A 17947-nucleotide genomic window follows, 5' to 3' on the forward strand; every position below is an offset into this window, starting at 1 on the left:
TTCTTATAGAGCCAAATATTTGCTGTGTCCCATGCTGAGTATTCTGCTAGAAATGAATAGAGTAAAATGGGAAAAAATGGTGATGTGGATGAAACCCATGGCCTACCACTAAACTAGCCCCCTTAGCCCTATTTTTATGTAATTTAAAAAATATGTATTATTTTTATTTTATGTATACGAGTGTATTGCCTGTGCATGTGTAAGTGCACCCATGTCATGCAATGCCCTCAGAGGTCAGAAGAAGGCAATGGAGTCCTCTGGAACTGGAGGTATAGACAGCTGTCCGCTGCCATGTGGGTGCTGAGAATGGAACCCAGGTCCTTTGCATGAGTAGCAAGTGTTTTTAACCTCTGAGCCATCTCTTCAGCACCGCCCCCCCCCTTTTTTTTTGAGACAGAGTCTCACTATGTAAAATTGGCTGGCCTGGAATTTGCTATGTAGACCAGGTTGGCCTCAAACTCACAATGATCTACCTGCCTCTGCTTCCTGATCAGTGCCGAGAACAAAAGCATGCATTACCATGCCCAGCTAATCCTATTTGGGGTGGAGAGGGTTGAGACAAAGTCTTGCTACATTGCCAGACTAACTTGAACTCATGATCCTCCTGCCTCAGCCTCCTGAGCTGTTGAGATTATAGGCTTGTACCATTATATTCAGTAATAGAAGCTTAAAAAATAATTTTTTTTTTGAGCCAGGGTCTCCCTGTAGCCCCAGCTGGCCTGGAACTCACTATGTAGACCAGGCAGGCCTTGAACTCACAGAGATCCACCTGCCACTGCCTGCCTCTTGTGTGCTGGGATTAAAGACGTGCACCACCATGCCCAGCTTAAAATGTTTTTTATTTTAATTAAAAAAAATTTTAAGCTCTTAACCACTGAGCCATCTCTCCAGCCCATAATTTTTTTTAAATATTTTGTTTATTGTTTTTATTTTATGTGTATTGCCTGGACGTAGGTAAGTGCACCTGTATCGTGCAATGCCCACAGAGTACAGAAGGGGCTGTCAGATCCCCTGGAACTGGAGTTACGGACAGTTGTTAGCCGCCATTTGGGTGCTGGGATTCAAACCGGTCTTCTGCAAGAGCAATCAGTGTTCATAACCGCTGGGCCATCTCTCCAGCCCCAACTTTTTTTTTTTTTTTTCAGAGCTGAGGACCAAACCCAGGGCCTTGCACTTACTAGGCAAGTGCTCTACCACTGAGTTAAATCCCCAAACCCCAGCCCATAAACTTTAAAAAAAAAAAGAGTGCAGCATATGGATACAGTGCCTTTGGAGGCCAGAAGAGGGCATTGGATCTTCTGGAACTGGAGTTACAGGCAGTTGAAAGCCACCTGATGTAGGTCCTGTAAACCAAACAAACCCATCATCTTCTGCAAAAGTGCAAGCCCTCTTAATCACTGAGCCATCTCTTCAGCCCCAACTAAGGAACTTTTTGGTATGTGGAGTATAGATGGGGAAGAAAAACTTACAGGACAGGAGCCCTATGCTAGAACCTGACAAATTAGTTCTGATTGTGAAGGAAAGGTAAATGAAAAGAGAATTTGGTTTTAGAAATATTGAGCATTGGGCTGGGGATGTAGTTCAGTTGGTAGAGTGCTTGCTTAGCATGTACAAAGTCCTGTGTTTAGATCCCAGCCACCATATAAACCAGGTATTAAAACTTATGACTATAATCCCAGCACTTGAGAGATGAAGGCAGGAGGATTAGAAGTTCAAAATCATTCTTAGCTACATATCAAGTTTTAAGGCCAGCCTGGGCTTCATGAGACCCTGTTTTTAAAAATATTTTGTTTATTATTTTTATATTTTATGTGTACGAGTGTATTGCCTGCATGTATGTGAATGCACCTGTGTTGTGCAATGCTGCGGGGGTCAGAAGAAGGCTTTGGATTCCTCTGGAACTGGAGTTAAGTATAGTTTGTAGCCACCATGTGGGTGCTGGGAATCGAACCCAGGTCCTCTGCAAGAGCAGTCAGTGCTCTTAACCACTGAGGCATCTCTCCAGCCCCCCCCCCTTTTTTTTTAAGGATTAGTGGGTTAACCTGGGCAATTCAGGGCATGTGCAAGAAAAGTTTAAATTTGCTGGGCATGGTGGTGTATGCCTTTAATCTTTAATCCCAGCACTTGGGAGGCAGAGGCAGACCCTGTCTCAAAAACACCAAAAAAAAAAAAAAAAAAAAAAAAAAAGGGAAAAAAAAAAAAAAGGAAAAAAAAAAAATGTTAGGGGTGGGAAAGATATGTGGGAGCGGTGGTGTGTGCACGGTGTGGGTGCCTGTGTATGTAGAGGCCCAAGGTTGATGTCAGGAATCATCCTGGATCACTCTTCTACCTTATTCATTAAGGCAGGGTCTCTCAGTCAAACCCAAAGCCCACCTAGCTGTCTTGCTAACCAGCCTGTTCTGGGGATGCCCGTCTCTGCCTTCTAAGGCTGGATTTATAGGCAGGCCACCTGGCATTTACAAATGTGGGTGCCTGTGTATGTAGAGGCCCAAGGTTGATGTCAGGAATCATCCTGGATCACTCTTCTACCTTATTCATTAAGGCAGGGTCTCTCAGTCAAACCCAAAGCCCACCTAGCTGTCTTGCTAACCAGCCTGTTCTGGGGATGCCCGTCTCTGCCTTCTAAGGCTGGATTTATAGGCAGGCCACCTGGCATTTACAAAGTTTTTGGGGACTGAACTCAGATCTCATACTGGTGTGGCAATCTTTGCCCGTGCCTGGCTTTTTTACATGGATTCTGGGGACTGAACTCAGATCTCATACTGGTGTGGCAAGCCCTTTAAATGTAATGTTGAGGCTTCTTTGCCCATGCCTGGCTTTTTTACATGGATTCTGGGGATTGAACTCAGGTCTTCATGCTCATGAGGCAAGCTATTGCTCCACCCCGAGGAAAGGTTTTCTTTATTCCAGCTTCTTTTCTTCCTTTGGCCAACAAACACTTACTGAACATGCACTAAACCACAGTGTATCTAGGGACAGTGATGATGTCTGTTGTTAAGAGTGAGTACCCTAGTGCTGGGGATCTTAGCTCAGAGCACTTGCACAGCATGCTTAAGGCCCTGGGTTCAATTGCAAGTACCATAAGAAAATGAGGAGTGAACATTTTGGCTCAAGAGGTAGATGGGAAGATGACCAGATACTATTTAAAACTAGGGTAAATGCTGGAGAGGAAATAGAACAAGGATGTGAGCTCGAAAATGCACTCCGAGGTTCTGGGAAGGCCCCTCTGAGGAAGTACCATTTGAGCTAAGTGATGAAAGGAGCCAGCCAAGTAGAAAAGCAGCAAGTGCAAAGGCCCTATGGGTGGGAAAATGCTCAGGAAGTTGTGTATAATGAATGAAGAGGAGAAGCAAAGGGATTAATGGTAAATGTTGCATCACTTCTTCCCACCATGGTCTGGAGTTTGGTTTAGATGGATGAAAGTTTCATGGGGTTTTAAGAAGGGGGTTGCCATGTTCTGAAAAGAGCTGGCTGGGGAAGCGAATGCAGGGGATTGGAGAGATAGTGCTAAATGAAAGACAAATAGGGATCTGGCTCCTACTGTCTCCATTCCCCAAGCCCCACCCTCCCCTCCTTGCCCCGCCCCCCAACCCTGTCAAAGGGAAGTGAGGACCCTGCCACCTGTAGAGTCCCCTGGGGTTTGCCTGGGCCAAACAGGAAGCCACAGTGAGACAGGGCTGGGACTCAGCTAAGAAAGCAGGTCTCTTGGGCCCCTAGCCTTTCCTCTAAGTGCTATCAGCAGTGAAAGGCACACACACATACACACATACACCCCCTGAACCATCAACTCCATGTGTGACTTTAGACAACACCTCCCATTTCTGAATGAGTTTCTCCCATAACTGAAGCAGGGCTTCCTGAGGAAAAACAGGAGGGCAATCTCAATCTTTAGTCATTTCTAAGGACCACTGTAGAGGAGTGACATTGCTCTTGCCTTCCCAAAGGGCTGCTCAGTCCCCTCCCAGCATAGGTTCTTTTATTACCCCAGCTTATAGATGAAGAAGCTTTCCCATGCCTTTACACCAGCAAGCACAGCTCAAGCTCTCAGACAGACAGATGGACACAAACACACATTTCACATATTTCCTCTTGTGCTAGGAACTGAACCCAGGGTATTGCATACACTAGACAAGTGCTCTACCATTGGGTTACACTACATACACAGCTCACAACTCCTTTTTTGAGATGAGGTCTGGCTTTGTAATCCAATCTGAAATGAAACATGCTATTTGTGTGTGTGTGTGTGTGTGTGTGTGTGTGTGTGTGCGTGTGTGTGTGTGTGTGCGTGTGTGTGTGTGTGTGCGTGTGTGTGTGTGTGTGCGTGCGTGTGTGTGTATGTGTTACTGGATTATGAATCTAGGGCCTTGTGTATGCTAGGTGAGTGCTCTGTCACAGAACTATATCCCCAGTTTTGGGGGCTTTTTGTTTGTTTGTTTTCAGACAGGGTATCACTAAGTAGCCAAGATGTCCTTAAACTCACTCTGTAGTCCAAGCTGGTCTTGAAGAATGATCTTGTCAAGTAGCTGGGATTACAGTCCTGGACCAGCAGTCTCAGTGTAAAGCACTAATATTATCCTTAGATGATAGAGAAAGAAAAGGAGGCTTTGAAGGAGAAATTTAGCCAGGAGGAGCTGAGAGATTAGAACTCAAGTCTTCAGCCCCCAAAGCACTGATGGGTGGTTGTATGGAGGTGGACTGCTTGCTTATTGGAGGTCATGTGTACAAAGGAAAATGGAGTCAGAGCCTGGGGTCTGGAGGAGTGAGGAGAAAGGAGAGAGGCATTAAGTCTGAATTCTCTCATTTGACAAATACATACCAGGTGCCTAGTGTATACCAAAGCACATGTTACCCTGCCCCACAGGGCTTCCATGCTAGTGGACGTAACAGAGACATGGCAGACCCACACACTAGATCATTCACTTGGGGTAAGTGCTTCGAAGAAAACAAAACTGTGGCAGGGAGGGAGTACTTGTTATGGATCTGGAGGGATGCTTGCAGAAGGGGGCCTAAGGCGTGACCACCCTTTTCCTCTATCTGGGGACTGCCACCGCCCCCACAGGCACCCATGGTTCATTGCCCACCAGGCCCCTGCTTGCCCCAGCATCCCCTGCGCGGCCGGCTGCGCAGAAGCTGGGTGCCCTGGGGAGCCTGGCTACCATGCCACCTCCTCTCCTCTTCTTCCTCCTTTTCCTTACCCTGGTAGGAGTCAGGTCCCAGAAACCTCTACTGGTGGAGGTAGAAGGTATGTTCGTCTGAAGGGCAGAAGGGAAGGAACTGGGGCTGGAAGTCTGGGTTCTGGGCTAAGTAACTTGTGTTCTCTGAGCCTCCATTTTCTTATTTGTGAAATTCTGGGAAGGATCAGAAGGATTCTGGGGGTTCCCGTACTCCGAACTATTGGAGTCCTTTGGTTTATGAGGAGGGAAGAGGGTGCTGTGGCTCCCTCCTTTCTTCCCCCACAGAGGGAGGCAATGTTGTGCTGCCATGCCTCCAGAACTCCTCAGCTGACCCCTCTGAGAAGCTGGCCTGGTATCGGGGGAACCAGTCAACACCCTTCTTGGACCTAAGCCTAGGATCCCCAGGCATGGGCCTGCTGGTGGGGCCTCTGGGCATCCAGCTACTCATTGTCAACGTCTCAGACCAGATGGGGGGCTTCTACCTGTGCCAGCAGAGGTCCCCCTCTGAGGACGCCTGGCAGCCTGCCTGGACAGTGACTGTGGAAGGCAGCGGTGAGGGCCTGGTAGGGCTGGGCTGGGAGGCTGGTTGGGAAGAGGGTGGTTCATTACGGACAGAGGAAGTCCCATGGTGAAGGTGGGCTACAGGGGCTGAGGAGGAAGGAGTTAGTTCTAGGCAGCTGGTACCTGTGACTTGGTGACTGCTCTGAGCTGCCCCATGTCTGTCTCTTCTGTCTTTGTTTCCTTCTCTCTACATCTTTGTCTCTGCCTTTCTGGGTCTCTGTATCTCTCTCCCTCTCATGTTCTATGTCTGGTTTCGGGTCTCTTCCCAGGGGAGCTTTTCCGGTGGAATGCTTCAGATTTAGGGGACCTAGACTGTGGCCTGAAGAATAGGTCCTCAGAGGGCCACAGGCCATCTTCTGGTCACCATACCAGGTCCCAGCTATATGTGTGGGCCAAAGACCGTCCTAAGATGTGGAGAACAGAGCCTGTATGTGCCCCACCAAGGGTCAGCCTGAATCAGAGCATCAAACAAGGTAAGGGGACTGTGCTATAGAGATTCTGGGAAGTAGGAGACCAAGAACAGAGATGGTACTGGGAACTGGAGGGTTTAGGGAGGTAAGACCCCATGGATTATACTTTCCTTGCTTTGTCGCTTCCTGCTGCAGACCTCATTGTGGCCCCTGGCTCCACACTCTGGCTGTCCTGTGGGGTGCCCCCAGTCCCAGTGGCTAGAGGCCCCATCTCCTGGAACTATGTACATCCCACGAGGCCTAAAATTTCATTGCCGAGCCTGAACCTTGAGGATGAGCTCCCAGTCAGAAAGATGTGGGTTTTGGGGCCTCTTCTGTCACTGCCCCAGGCCACAGCTCAAGATTCGGGTACCTATTACTGTCTCCGAGGCAGCCTGATCACCAAGATACATGTGAAGGTCATTGCGCAGCCAGGTAGGGTTTTTCTCCATTGTGGGGCATCTGTATGGAGCTACTGGAAGAAGTGAAAGGGTTGGGTATGTGGCTAAGTGGTAGAGTGTGTGCTTAGCGTGTATGAGGCCCTGGGTTCCATACCCAGCACTTTGTGTGTGTGTGTGTGTGTGTGTGTGTGTGGTGTGTGTGTTTGAGAGAGAGAGAGAGAGGGAGAAAGAGAGAGAGAGAGATTCCTCCACTAGGCCTAGTTGTGTACACCTGTAACCCTAGCACTTGGGAAGCAGAGGCAGGAAGACTTCAAGTTCCAAGCAAGCCTGGCACTAGGACCACCTTCAAGCTTTAGCCCAAACTCAATTACTACTGAACTCCAGCTCTTTCCTTGCTTCTAAAAACCAGTTTTTCTGGGTCTTCTCCAGTGAGCTTTAGTGGAGTCTTCTTCCCCAACCCCTCCCTGTTGGGAGTCCTGGTCTTCCACTCACTCCTATCCACACTTTCTCATTTGGCATTCTTGACCCCCATGGCTCCTGGGTTACCATGCCTTGGTACCTATTCTAGGCTACATACCCCAACACCATAACCAGCTGTCTTTTGGAACTGCCATTTGATGTCCCATGGACGTCTGAGGCTTGATATATAAAGTCAAACTCAACATCCTTCCCAGGCATAGTCTTCTGGGTGACTCTGGGTAAGTGAAGCATCCAGAAGAATCTATAAGAACACATTTGCTCAAGATAGGAGCCCTGAATTCTTTTTTCTTCACCCCATTCATCAAATCAGTCACAATGTCCTGCTTATGTTGTCTCTGCAATTCAAATACCATGCCATCTGACCACAGCTCTTAAACTCTTCCTCAACTTCCAGCATGTGTTGGTTTCCAACTCTAACCTGGCAGACTCACCTTTGCCCTTCACTTTGACCATGATCATCCTTAACTTCAGAATTAAGCCTCCCTTAATCCTCATATCATTTTGGATGATCTCCATGCTTTGTACATGGTTTGTTCAATATACTGTCGCATGCTCTGTGCCAGGCTCTGTGGCTTGTCCTTGTCCTCCTGGGGCTAATAAATAGCTCCTTAGAGGAAGGGAGAAGAGCCTTTCGCATAGTTTAGGACTTTAAAATTTTTTATTTTTATTTTACATGTATAAGTGTTGTGTGTGCATGTATGTAAGTGTACCATGTGCACGCACTGTCCACAGAGACCAAAAGAGGGCAATAGATCCCCTGGAACTTGAGTTACCAACAGTTGTAAGCTGCCACATAGTGCTGGGAACTGAATCCCAGTCCTCTGCAAGAGCAACCAGTGCTGTCAACCACTGAGCCAGCTCTCCAGTCCCTATAGCTTGGGACTTACATCTGTCTTTCTCTGGTCTCTGGGATGTATGTCCCTCTAGTTCTTGGGGTGGGAAGTAAGATGTAGCCTTGGTCCCTGACTCATAGCACCTTCCCCCTAACAGTGTGGCGCTGGCTGTTGAAGGATAATAGATGGATGGTCCCAGTTGTGACGTTAGTTTATCTCATCTTCTGTATGGGTTCCCTAGTGACTTATCTCTGTCTTCGAAGAGGTAAGTCATGCCCCCCAGTGTCTCCAAATTTTACCTCATCTTCTGAAGGATAAGGCCACACTGGCCAACCTGACAACCATGTTTTCTCTCTTCACATCTAGTCCCTACCTGTCCCACAACCGTGTCCCCAACTCCTCCTCTAATGACTCTCAAACTTCCCAGGATCCCTAGAATTGGAATAGCCATCTATTGATCCAACTGACCTCCCCTGTGTCCCTCAACTCCTCACCCTGCCAGGCAGCCCCTCCTCTGATGGCTGTCTTTAAATCCCACCAGCCCTGATCCTAAGGAAGAAAAGAAAGCGAATGACGGACCCTGCCAGAAGGTAATTTAGCAAGGGCACCATCAAGTCACCTTCACCACAGGCTTTCCACTGTTTCCTCTGTACCATGGGCCTTTGCACCAGCTCTAATACTGCCCAAGTTCAAAGTCCAGTTCCAAAAAACACCTTCTTTGGGAAGAGCTCCTTAGAATGGTACCAAACTCTTCTGTAGGCTGTCCATACATAACCATTGAGGGAGCCAACTGAATCCAGTCCCTGAATCCCTTCCAGATCTAGCCTCACAGTGCACCTCCCCTTCTCCCTCCAGATTCTTCAAAGTGACACCTCCCCCAGGAAACGGGACCCAGAACCAGTATGGGAATGTGCTCTCCCTTCCCACACCCACCTCTGGCACTGGTGAGGGGCACCTGAGACCTTCCAGCATATTCACCCCTCCAGCCCATACCTCCCACCTCCACTGTCCTCATTCCTACAGTCTCCAGAGCGCCAAACCTTCCCAAGGGTGGAGTCTACAGCTTTAGAGCAGAGCCTTGTTCCAGGACTTGACAGATTCAGATCCTGTCCCCATGGTTCAGGGCCGCTTACCTAGGCACACTGGCCTCTGCAGAACCTAAGGTGTCCTGTCCCCTGCCACCCTCTTAAGACACTGCTCTTTCCAGCACGCGCTCAGCGTTGGGCTGCAGGCCTAGGGAGTGCTGCTCCATCCTATGGAAACCCACACATTGACATCCAGGAGGCTGGATCCCTGGGGTCCCAGAGCCACGAAGCAGGTTGGATCAGGGGAGGTTTCTCACTTGGAGGGCGTTGGAGAGGCCTGTGGTGTGATTGGCAGACCCGGGCTGGATGAGGAGGGAGGTCACTCCACTCTTGTCCCAAACCCAGGGCTAGAAGAAGAAGGAGAGGCCTACGAGGAGCCAGACAGCGAGGAGGCCTCCGAGTTCTATGAGAACGACTCCAGCATTGGGCAGGACCAGCTCTCCGGAGGTAAGTCTCCACTTCCCTGGTCATCTCCACCTCTCCACCTACGGACTGTGGACCCTCGCTGGATGCCCCTCCTTCTCTACCAGATGGCAGCGGCTATGAGAACCCCGAAGATGCACCTTTAGGTCCAGAGGAGGAAGACTCCTTCTCCAATGGTAATATGGGGTCCTTGAGGGGCCTGGTGGTCATGAGAGGATGCCTGGTGCTGCCAGACTCCAAGCGCACCCGAGTGACCCAGGAGCTCTCTCTCTTCTGCCACAGCTGAATCTTACGAAAACGCAGATGAAGAGCTAGTCCAGCCAGGCGGCAGGACAATGGGTGTGTATGTGTGTGTGTGTGTGTGTGTGTGTGTGTGTGTGTGTGTTTGTGTGTATGGTCACATGCCTAGGAAAAGACTGGCCACCTGGAGAAAAAGTGACTCCTTTCTTTTTACAGACTTTCTGAGCCCCCATGGATCTGCGTGGGACCCAAGCCCAGAAGCAACTTCACTTGGTGAATGCTTAGGGTAGCAATTCTGACAACAAGCCAGCCTCTGATGCCAAGCCCACCCTTGATGTTAGACTTGATTCCTAACTCTGCCCTCAATGCTGAACCCATCCCTATCCTGATCCCGTAGTATTTATACCATCTCATTTACTATGTAGCCCAGGCCATTGGCCTGCCAAGTGTTCCAGGTATTAAACACAATTTCAAGAACATTTGGTTCAACCTTGACCATCAACATTGAACCAAATGTGCTTGAAATTGTGCTTAATGCCTAGAACACTTGGTAGGCCGATGGCCTGGGCTACATAGTAAACTCCAGGCCAGCCTAGGCTAATGAGGACCTTGTAATAAAAACAAAGCAAAGCAAAACAAAAGCAAAAAAAAAACCCCAACCCAAACCAAACCAAACAAAACCCCCCAAAACCAAACCAAAACACAAAAAACCCACCCACCCATCAACCAAAACATTGAACCTAATGTATTCCCTGCTGTTTGACCTCTGCCTCACTCTAGTCCAATACAGTCTTCAATTGTCTGTACAATTTCCTCATGACCCTAACTTTGACTCCTCCCATCTGTTCTTGACCCTTCCTCTGACAGTGGCCATAATTTAATAATTCAGCCTACCTGACCCTGATCCTACAACTAAGCATAGACCTGATGCTGAGAAAATCATTCCTAGTACAACATGGGGGGCCTCCACCTTCCCTTGCCTGACTCCCTCCTTGTGGTAGGTGGCACTTCCCTTCTCCAAGCCCCAGTAGGGCTCCTGGATCTCCAATTTTCCACCCCCGTCTAAGCAGGGTCCCAGTCCTATGAGGATATGAGAGGGATCCTGTATGCAGCCCCTCAGCTCCGCTCGCTTCGGTCTGGTCCCAGTCATGAGGAAGGTGCGTGCTTCTGTCCCTGTTCCCAGTTTCCTCTGGACCGCTTTCCCCTTCCAGCCCTACTGATGCTTTCCTTTTTCCTGGTCCTATCCAGATGCAGACTCTTATGAAAACATGGATAAGTCTGATGAGCCAGAACTGGCATGGGGAGGAGGAGACCACATGGGAGCTTGGAGTACCAGATGACCCCCAGGTGAGCTGGACACTGGCCCTAGAAAAGGAGATAAGCAAGGATGGCAGTGGAGTGCTGTCTTATGGGGAGAGAAAGAGGAGAGGTTCCCAGGGCCTGGTGTGTGAGGCCTAGACTCCTCCCTATCCTTGTTTCTTATTCATAGACTGGGCTTCCTCAGGCCCCAAGAACCACATCTGACTTTGAAATCTGGAGATCCCAAGCAGATGGTATCAGTCTTTGGATCAACCTTGCCTAGGATGTATGTGTATGTGTATATGCGTATGTAAATAAAACTTCCTTTCTACCCCTTTTGCTTTCCATCAAATAAACTCAACGAGCTCCTCCAGTCCTCTGAAGCAGTGCCCTTGTGTGTGAGAGGAAGGACAGGTGAGGTTGGGTACACTCTTGAATCCTCCAGAGGAAAGAGGGCTGCATTCCGGATACAGCATGGCCCTGTCACTCCTATGATCTGGCCTTCACCACTTCCCCTCAATTATATACACCCAGCTGTTTCCTCTCTATCACCTTGGCCCCCATTACCAAGGAAAAAAGGACAGGGTGCCATTCAACTGTAGTTCCAGTCATTCATGAGACTGAAGCAAGGGGGTCACTTGAGCCTACAAGTTTAAGACCAAGCTAGACACATAGCAAGACCTCATCTCAAAAACTCAGTGCCATAAATAAATATATTTTGATAATTCCTGGCACTCAAGAAGCTTGTGATGTTATTGTAAGGATGAAAATAGTGCATAGCTGTTAGTGCTTAGGATATAGTAGCCCTGAAGCCATCTTCCCAGCATCCAGTGATGCAACTATATTCATCCAGCAGTGATAAGCTGGTGTCCCATGAAGAAGACAGTTCTGGAATTGGCAGTCTAGTTAGAAAGCATCATCTAGCATCACTAAGAATAAATACTTTTATTGAGTACTATATTCTAAACTTTAACATATGTGAACTGTCTTCATCCTTACAATAACATCACGAGTTTCTTGAGTGCCAGGATTTATCAAAGTACATTTATGTGTGGCACTGAGTTTTTGCGATGAGGTCTTAAACTTATGGGCTCAAGTGATTCCCCTGCTTCAACCTCATGAATAGTTGGAACTACAGTTGAATGGCACTGGGGATCAAAACCAGGGCTTCATACATGTTAAACACATACTGTACTACCTAGCTAGCAAAGTCCTGTGAATTATATATTTGATTCTCCTTATTTCATGACATGTAATTCTTAGAATCTTTAGCGTCTCTGAAGTGATTTTCTGTGTGTGTGAATGAATAAGTTGACTGATGGTTGGCAACACCTACATAGTAGCTTCAGGGTGAGATTGGTCACTGAAAAGACCAGGTAGGGTTAGAGGGTTGGGAATTTAGCCTATCCAGCCTCCCAAGGAGAGAAGAGCAGCTGAAGGTTAAGTTGATGGTCAGTGAGGTAATCAATCATGGATGTGTAGAAATCTAGAAAGATGAAGCAGGAGGATCATAAGCTCCAGGCTAGCCTGGGCTACAAAAGAATTGTGAAGACAGGTTTGCTGAATACGTGGAGGCTCTGGGAGGAAGGTAGCCCCCAGAGGGTGTGGATGCTTTCCCTGTTCCTTGCTCTTCATCTGTATCCTTTGTAATAAACCAGCAAATGTGTTTACCTGAATTCTTTGAGTTAGCTCTAGCAAGTGAATTGAACCCATGAAGAGGCTTATGGGAACCTTGATTTATATCCAGTCAGTCAAAAGCATAGGTAGTCACCAGGTGTGGTCCAGTGCCTACAGTCCCAACACTTTGAAGGGTAAGCAGGAGGATGGAGAGTTCAAGGCCAAGAGGTTCTGCATAGCAAGACCCTGTCTCAAAACAAAACAGCACATGTAGAAGAATCTGGGGCCTGCAGAGAGGGCCAACCTTGGGGACTGATGCCCTCATCCTGTGGGTCTGATCTCTCTGGGTAGACAGTGTCAGTACTCAGCTAGATTAGAGGATGCCATCTGGGGTTTCCTGAAGAATTAGTGACTTGCTGGTGGGAAGAAATCTTCACACCTTTTGGGGGTCATACAAGTCTTCTCTGTTAATTTTTGCTGAGAGAGAGTATAGGAGAAAAAGTTTGAATTTTCCCTTTATTATCAGATTACATATATTAACTCATATTATCGTCACAAAACCCTCTATAAGTAAACTATTATGACCAACAAATGGATGGAGAGATTGAGGCAGGCAGAGAAGTTAAATAATATGCCAGTGTAGTTATGAAGTGGTGAGGCCATGCAATCAGGTTCACTGCCCATATTCAGTCTTGACATTCTCTCTTCTAGTTGTTTGTTCATTTACTTTGTGGTGCTGGAGATTGTTAGGCAAGTGCTGTACCACTGAGTTTTATCACAGCCCCCTCCCTCCTGATATAATACTGGACAAAGGAGAGTGAGCATCAGAGAGGCTAACGCATCTGCCATCACACAGCTAGCACCACACAGCTGAATGTCATTCTCTAGAAGTTGGACCCACATAGTTACTCTGTCTTATCACCTGGTGTCAGTTGAGCTCTGTCCTCATATAAACCATGACTGCAAAGCCTTTCAGGGCAAAGATGTTCAGCCCCTGAAACCATTATGGGCACTCTCCATGACATCTAAATCATGAGGTGGCATTGGCCACTGATTCCTGATGTCTTCTGTTGGTCCTGTTCTCCCTGCCATCATTGCCCACAGCTCCAGTGACCTTCTGAAACTCAGACTATGATTGGAAACCTAGTCTTCCTTTATAAAAATATTTTATCATTTTATATGTATGAAGGTATTGCCTGCATGTATGTAAGTGCACCTGCGTCAGTCATGAAATGCCCTTGGAGATCAGAAGAGGGCATCAATTCCCTGGAACTAGAGTTATGGACAGTTGTTAGCTGCCATGTGGGTGTTAAGAATCAAACCCGGGTCTTCTGCAAGAGCTGCCAGGGCTCTTAACCACTGAGCTTACCCTCTGGCCCCCTGAAACCTAGTCTTTCTTACACAGATATTTCAAAGCTCTCTATGAGACCAGCTAGAACTTTTTGGGGGACAAATTCTTGTGTTCACTGGTTTTCAACTCTATGATGACCTTGAATTTTTGATCTTCCTGCTTCTATATCCCAAGTGCTGGGATTACAGATGTGTGCTACCATGCCTGGTTTATGTGGTGCTAGGAACGGAACCTAGAGCCTTGTATGTGCTACTCAACACCACAAACTGAGAGACTGCTTAGCCAACACAATGACTTTTTACTTCTATGTCATATGCCAGGGCTCCATTGTCTGTGCCCAGAAGAGAGGCAGTTGGGTTTTAGTTCTCAGTTTTGGGTAGGAAGCTCTGTTTCAGCCCTTGTTATTCTGGGGGCCTCTTCCTTGACCTCTGTCCCCAGGTGGATGTTCAAATACCAGTCTAGGATTCCTGCAATCTGTGCGGGCTGCTTGACCACATTTCCCTGCTGACCCACTATGGTAGCTTTGATAGCTTTATTTCTGGCACCAAGAAGATTCTGCATTATTATTATTTATTATTATTTTGTTTGTTTGTTTTAAAACAGGGTCTCCCTATAGCCCCACCTGGCCTGGAACTTGGTATGTGGACCAGGGTGGTTTCCATCTCACATAGATCTGCCTGTCTCTGCCTCCTGAGTGCTGGGATTAAAGGCATGTGCCACCATGCCCAGCAAAAAAATATGAAATGCTTCACAAATTGGCATTGTGTCACCCTTGTGCAGGGGTTGTGCTAATCTTCTCTGTCACTTGCCCAGCATGGGTGAAACCTTGGGCTCTACCCCCAGCACTGCAAAAAACAGAACCAGCAACAAATAAATGTTCTTTGTTATATTTTGTATGATACATGCATATTTGGGGATTCGAAGTATGAACCTCCAGCATTTCCTTGGGCTTCCACCTTGAGCAGAAGTCCCTTGACTTGAAAGCAAAACAAAACATTAACAAAACCATCTGGGTTTGGCTGAGCATCCATTCTCCCATTCTCACACAGAATTCATACTCTATTACCTGTTGTCCAGCCTGCTTCATTTTAGTTCTTGTCTGTGAGCTGGATGTGGTGGCTCATACCTTAATCTCAGAATTTGGGAGGCTGAGGTAGGAGGATCCATGAGAGTTCAGAGACTATCCTGGGCTACATAATGAGTTCTAGGTCAGCTATGCCTGAAGACTTTCATGTACATCTTACCTTTTTAAAAAATAATATATTCGTCATGCTGTTTAATGACTGGGTATGGTGGCACACACCTTTAATCCCAGCACTCGGGAGGCAGAGGCAGGTGGAGCTATGTGAGTTCAAGGCCAGCCTGTTCTCCATGGTGAGTTCCAGGCTAGCTGAGGCTGCAGGGAGACCCTGTCTCAAAAAGACCAAAAAAAAAAAAAAAAAAAAAAACCAAACCAAAAGCAAACCAAACAAAAAACCCCACCTAAAACCTTCATCATGCTGTTTAATCATACCTCCAGCACATCATCTAGAAAGGCCTGTTAGAAGAGCACAAGCTTCTTCAGCACGTCTCCTAGAGACCATTTCACCCACTCCTCTGTTTGGCAACTAGGCTCTTGTCTCTCTTGTCAGCAGCGGTGAGGCTGATTCCTTTTCTTCAAGGAAGGGAAATCCATGGTTTGTTGCCCTTGCCAATAACAAAAATGTTGGAAAACCAAGTGTCAAAGCTGTTGCCATTGGCGTCTTTCATGTGAAACAAATCAAAAGAGCCCAGATGTTTCTCTCTCTTGGTGATTACACCAATTTTTCCCCAAGTTAGCACCTCCAGTCACCACACACAGGTTACCTTCATCAAACTTGATGAAGTTAGTTATCTTGCCGGTCTCCAAATCAATCTGAATGATGTTGTTCACCTTGATGAAAGGATCAGGGTGACTAACGTCATGGGTTACCAGATGAGGGATTCCTTTTGTGCCACAGAACTCTTTCTCAGTTTGCACGACTTGTACTTGGCCTTTTCAGGAATAATATGAGGAACAGCAAAGGGGCCCTTGGTGTCGTAGATCAGACAGTAATTCACTCCAGTCTTGTCAATGCTGATGACATCCATAAACCCAGCAGGGTGGGTTGTGTCAGTTCTGACTTTGCCATCAATTTTAATGAAGCACTACATGCAAATCTGTTTTACTTCATCTCCGGCCAGGGCATACTTAAGTCTGTTCCTTAGGAAAATGATGAGAGGCAGACATTCTTTTTGTTTGTAGGGACCAGTGCATGGACGAGGAGCAAACACACAGGATGCTTTGTCCAGCATCCAATGTTTTGGAGCTGCTATGTGCTTCAGATGTTTCTTGGGACCATGAGCCATGGCTGTGCTGGAAACAGAAAGAGCTAGCTAGCTTGCCTTCTTGTGTTCAACTTTGTGTCTCAGTTTCCATGGTGCCCCTCATACCCTATTAGGGGATGTCAGTGATTATCAGGGACTCAGAAATGAGGGGGGAAGGAAGGAAGAAGAGAATGAAGCGCTGTGGAAGGTACTCCTTGGAGGCTTCATGTTTTCAGGGGTGGAGGATGGAGATACTCCTGTGGGCTCTGTCACACAGGGGAGCTGTGGTTGGGATAGAGGTGTGCTGACTACAGCTCAGTGCAGACTATATTACCAGAGTCTGATTGCTAGCTCCACCCCTTCCTAGCTCTCTGATTCAAGGTCTTCATACAGCTTTTTTTTCTAGTCTGAGAAATAAAGGCAATGTATTAGTTGCTCTGATAAAGTATGACTAAAAGGGACTTACAGAAGGAAGAGCTTATTTTGGTTTACTATTCCAGAGGAATAGAGTCCATCATTCATGGTGGGCAGCAAGCACAGGCACCACAACAGGAGTAGAAGCTGAGCTCCCACATCTCCATTTACAGTCAGGAAGCAGAGAGATTGAACAGGAAGTAGGGAGAGGCTATGAACCCCCAAAGTCCACCCCTGAGGAAGTGACATACTTTCTCCATCAAGGCTACTAAAGATTCCATGACCTCCCCAAACAGCACCACTAACTGAAGACCAAGTGTTCAAATATTTGAGCCTAAGGGGGACATTCTCATTCAAATCACCAGACAACAATGATGGCTTCTTTCTTAATGAATCTTCGTATTTTTTGTGGTGCTATGGCCTTGCTCATACTAGGGAACCACTCTAACCACACCTCCAGCCCCTGAGTGAGTGACATGTAACACATGTGAGAATAGCATAGTAGGCACTCAAACATTAGCTTTGGCATTTATTTATTCATTCATTCATTTATTTATTTTTGGTCTTTTTGAGACAGGACTCCCTGTAGCCCCAGCTGGCCTAGAACTCACTATGTAGACCCGGCTGGGCTTGAATTCACAGAGATCTACCTGCCTCTGCCTCCTGAGTTCTGGGATCAAAGGCGTGCACCACCACACCTGGCTTATTGATTTAATATTTTTATTTTATGTGTATGAGTGAATTTCCTGCATGTATGCAAGTGTGCTTGTGTGCTGCAATGCCTGCAGAGGTCAGAAGTGTTTGTTAGGTCTCCTGGAACTGGAGTCAGGACGGTGGTTAGCTGCCATGTGTGGGTGCTGGAATCTGAACCTGGGTCCTCTATAAGAGCAGTCAGTGCACTTAACTGTTGAGCCATCTCTCCCAACCAAATATTTCTTTTCCTTTTTCCTTTCTTTCTTTTTTTAAAAAAGAAAAAGAAAGGATGGAAGGAAGGAAGGAAGGAAAAAAGAAAGAAAAGAGAGAGAGAGAAAGAAAGAAAGAAAGAAAGAAAGAAAGAAAGGAGAAGAGAAGAAACGAACTGGGCATGATGGTGCGCAAGTCTTTAATCCCAGCACTCAGGAGGCAGAGGCAGGTGAATCTCTGTGGATTCAAGGCCAGCCTGGTCCTGGTCTACATAGTGAGTTCCAGACCATTTGGGGCTACAGGGTAACTCTGCCTCAAAAAGACCAAAAAAAATTTTTTTTAAAATATTTTATTGGGTCTGCAGAGATGGCTCAGCAGTTAAGAGCATTGAC

General features: G+C 47.1%; 1 protein-coding gene and 2 pseudogenes across 2 annotated transcripts; 1 reads left to right on the top strand and 2 right to left on the bottom strand.

Annotated features, from left to right (window-relative positions):
* The first annotated feature begins 5157 nt into the window (after positions 1–5157).
* Cd19 (CD19 molecule) lies at positions 5158–10986 on the top strand. 2 transcript variants are annotated; one of them, XM_008823969.1, is made up of 15 exons: positions 5158–5242; positions 5460–5726; positions 6005–6208; positions 6341–6619; positions 6703–6705; positions 8056–8163; positions 8440–8488; positions 8754–8842; positions 9106–9216; positions 9335–9430; positions 9514–9582; positions 9689–9745; positions 9863–9919; positions 10714–10803; positions 10895–10986. In XM_008823969.1, exons 1-15 carry the CDS (start codon positions 5158–5160, stop codon positions 10984–10986), a joined length of 1656 nt encoding a protein of 551 aa, XP_008822191.1. The 2 variants fall into 2 exon arrangements, with proteins under 2 accessions (XP_008822191.1, XP_008822192.1); XM_008823970.1 differs by having other exon boundaries at positions 10717–10803.
* Positions 10987–14645: 3659 nt separating this feature from the next.
* Positions 14646–14742, bottom strand: LOC115068582 (annotated as a pseudogene).
* Positions 14743–15497: 755 nt separating this feature from the next.
* On the bottom strand, positions 15498–16280 carry LOC103726410 (annotated as a pseudogene).
* Positions 16281–17947: the final 1667 nt, after the last annotated feature.

The sequence above is a fragment of the Nannospalax galili genome, unplaced genomic scaffold, assembly GCF_000622305.1.
Source record: "Nannospalax galili isolate Female #2095 unplaced genomic scaffold, S.galili_v1.0 scaffold788, whole genome shotgun sequence".
Classification (NCBI taxonomy): Eukaryota; Metazoa; Chordata; class Mammalia; order Rodentia; family Spalacidae; genus Nannospalax; species Nannospalax galili.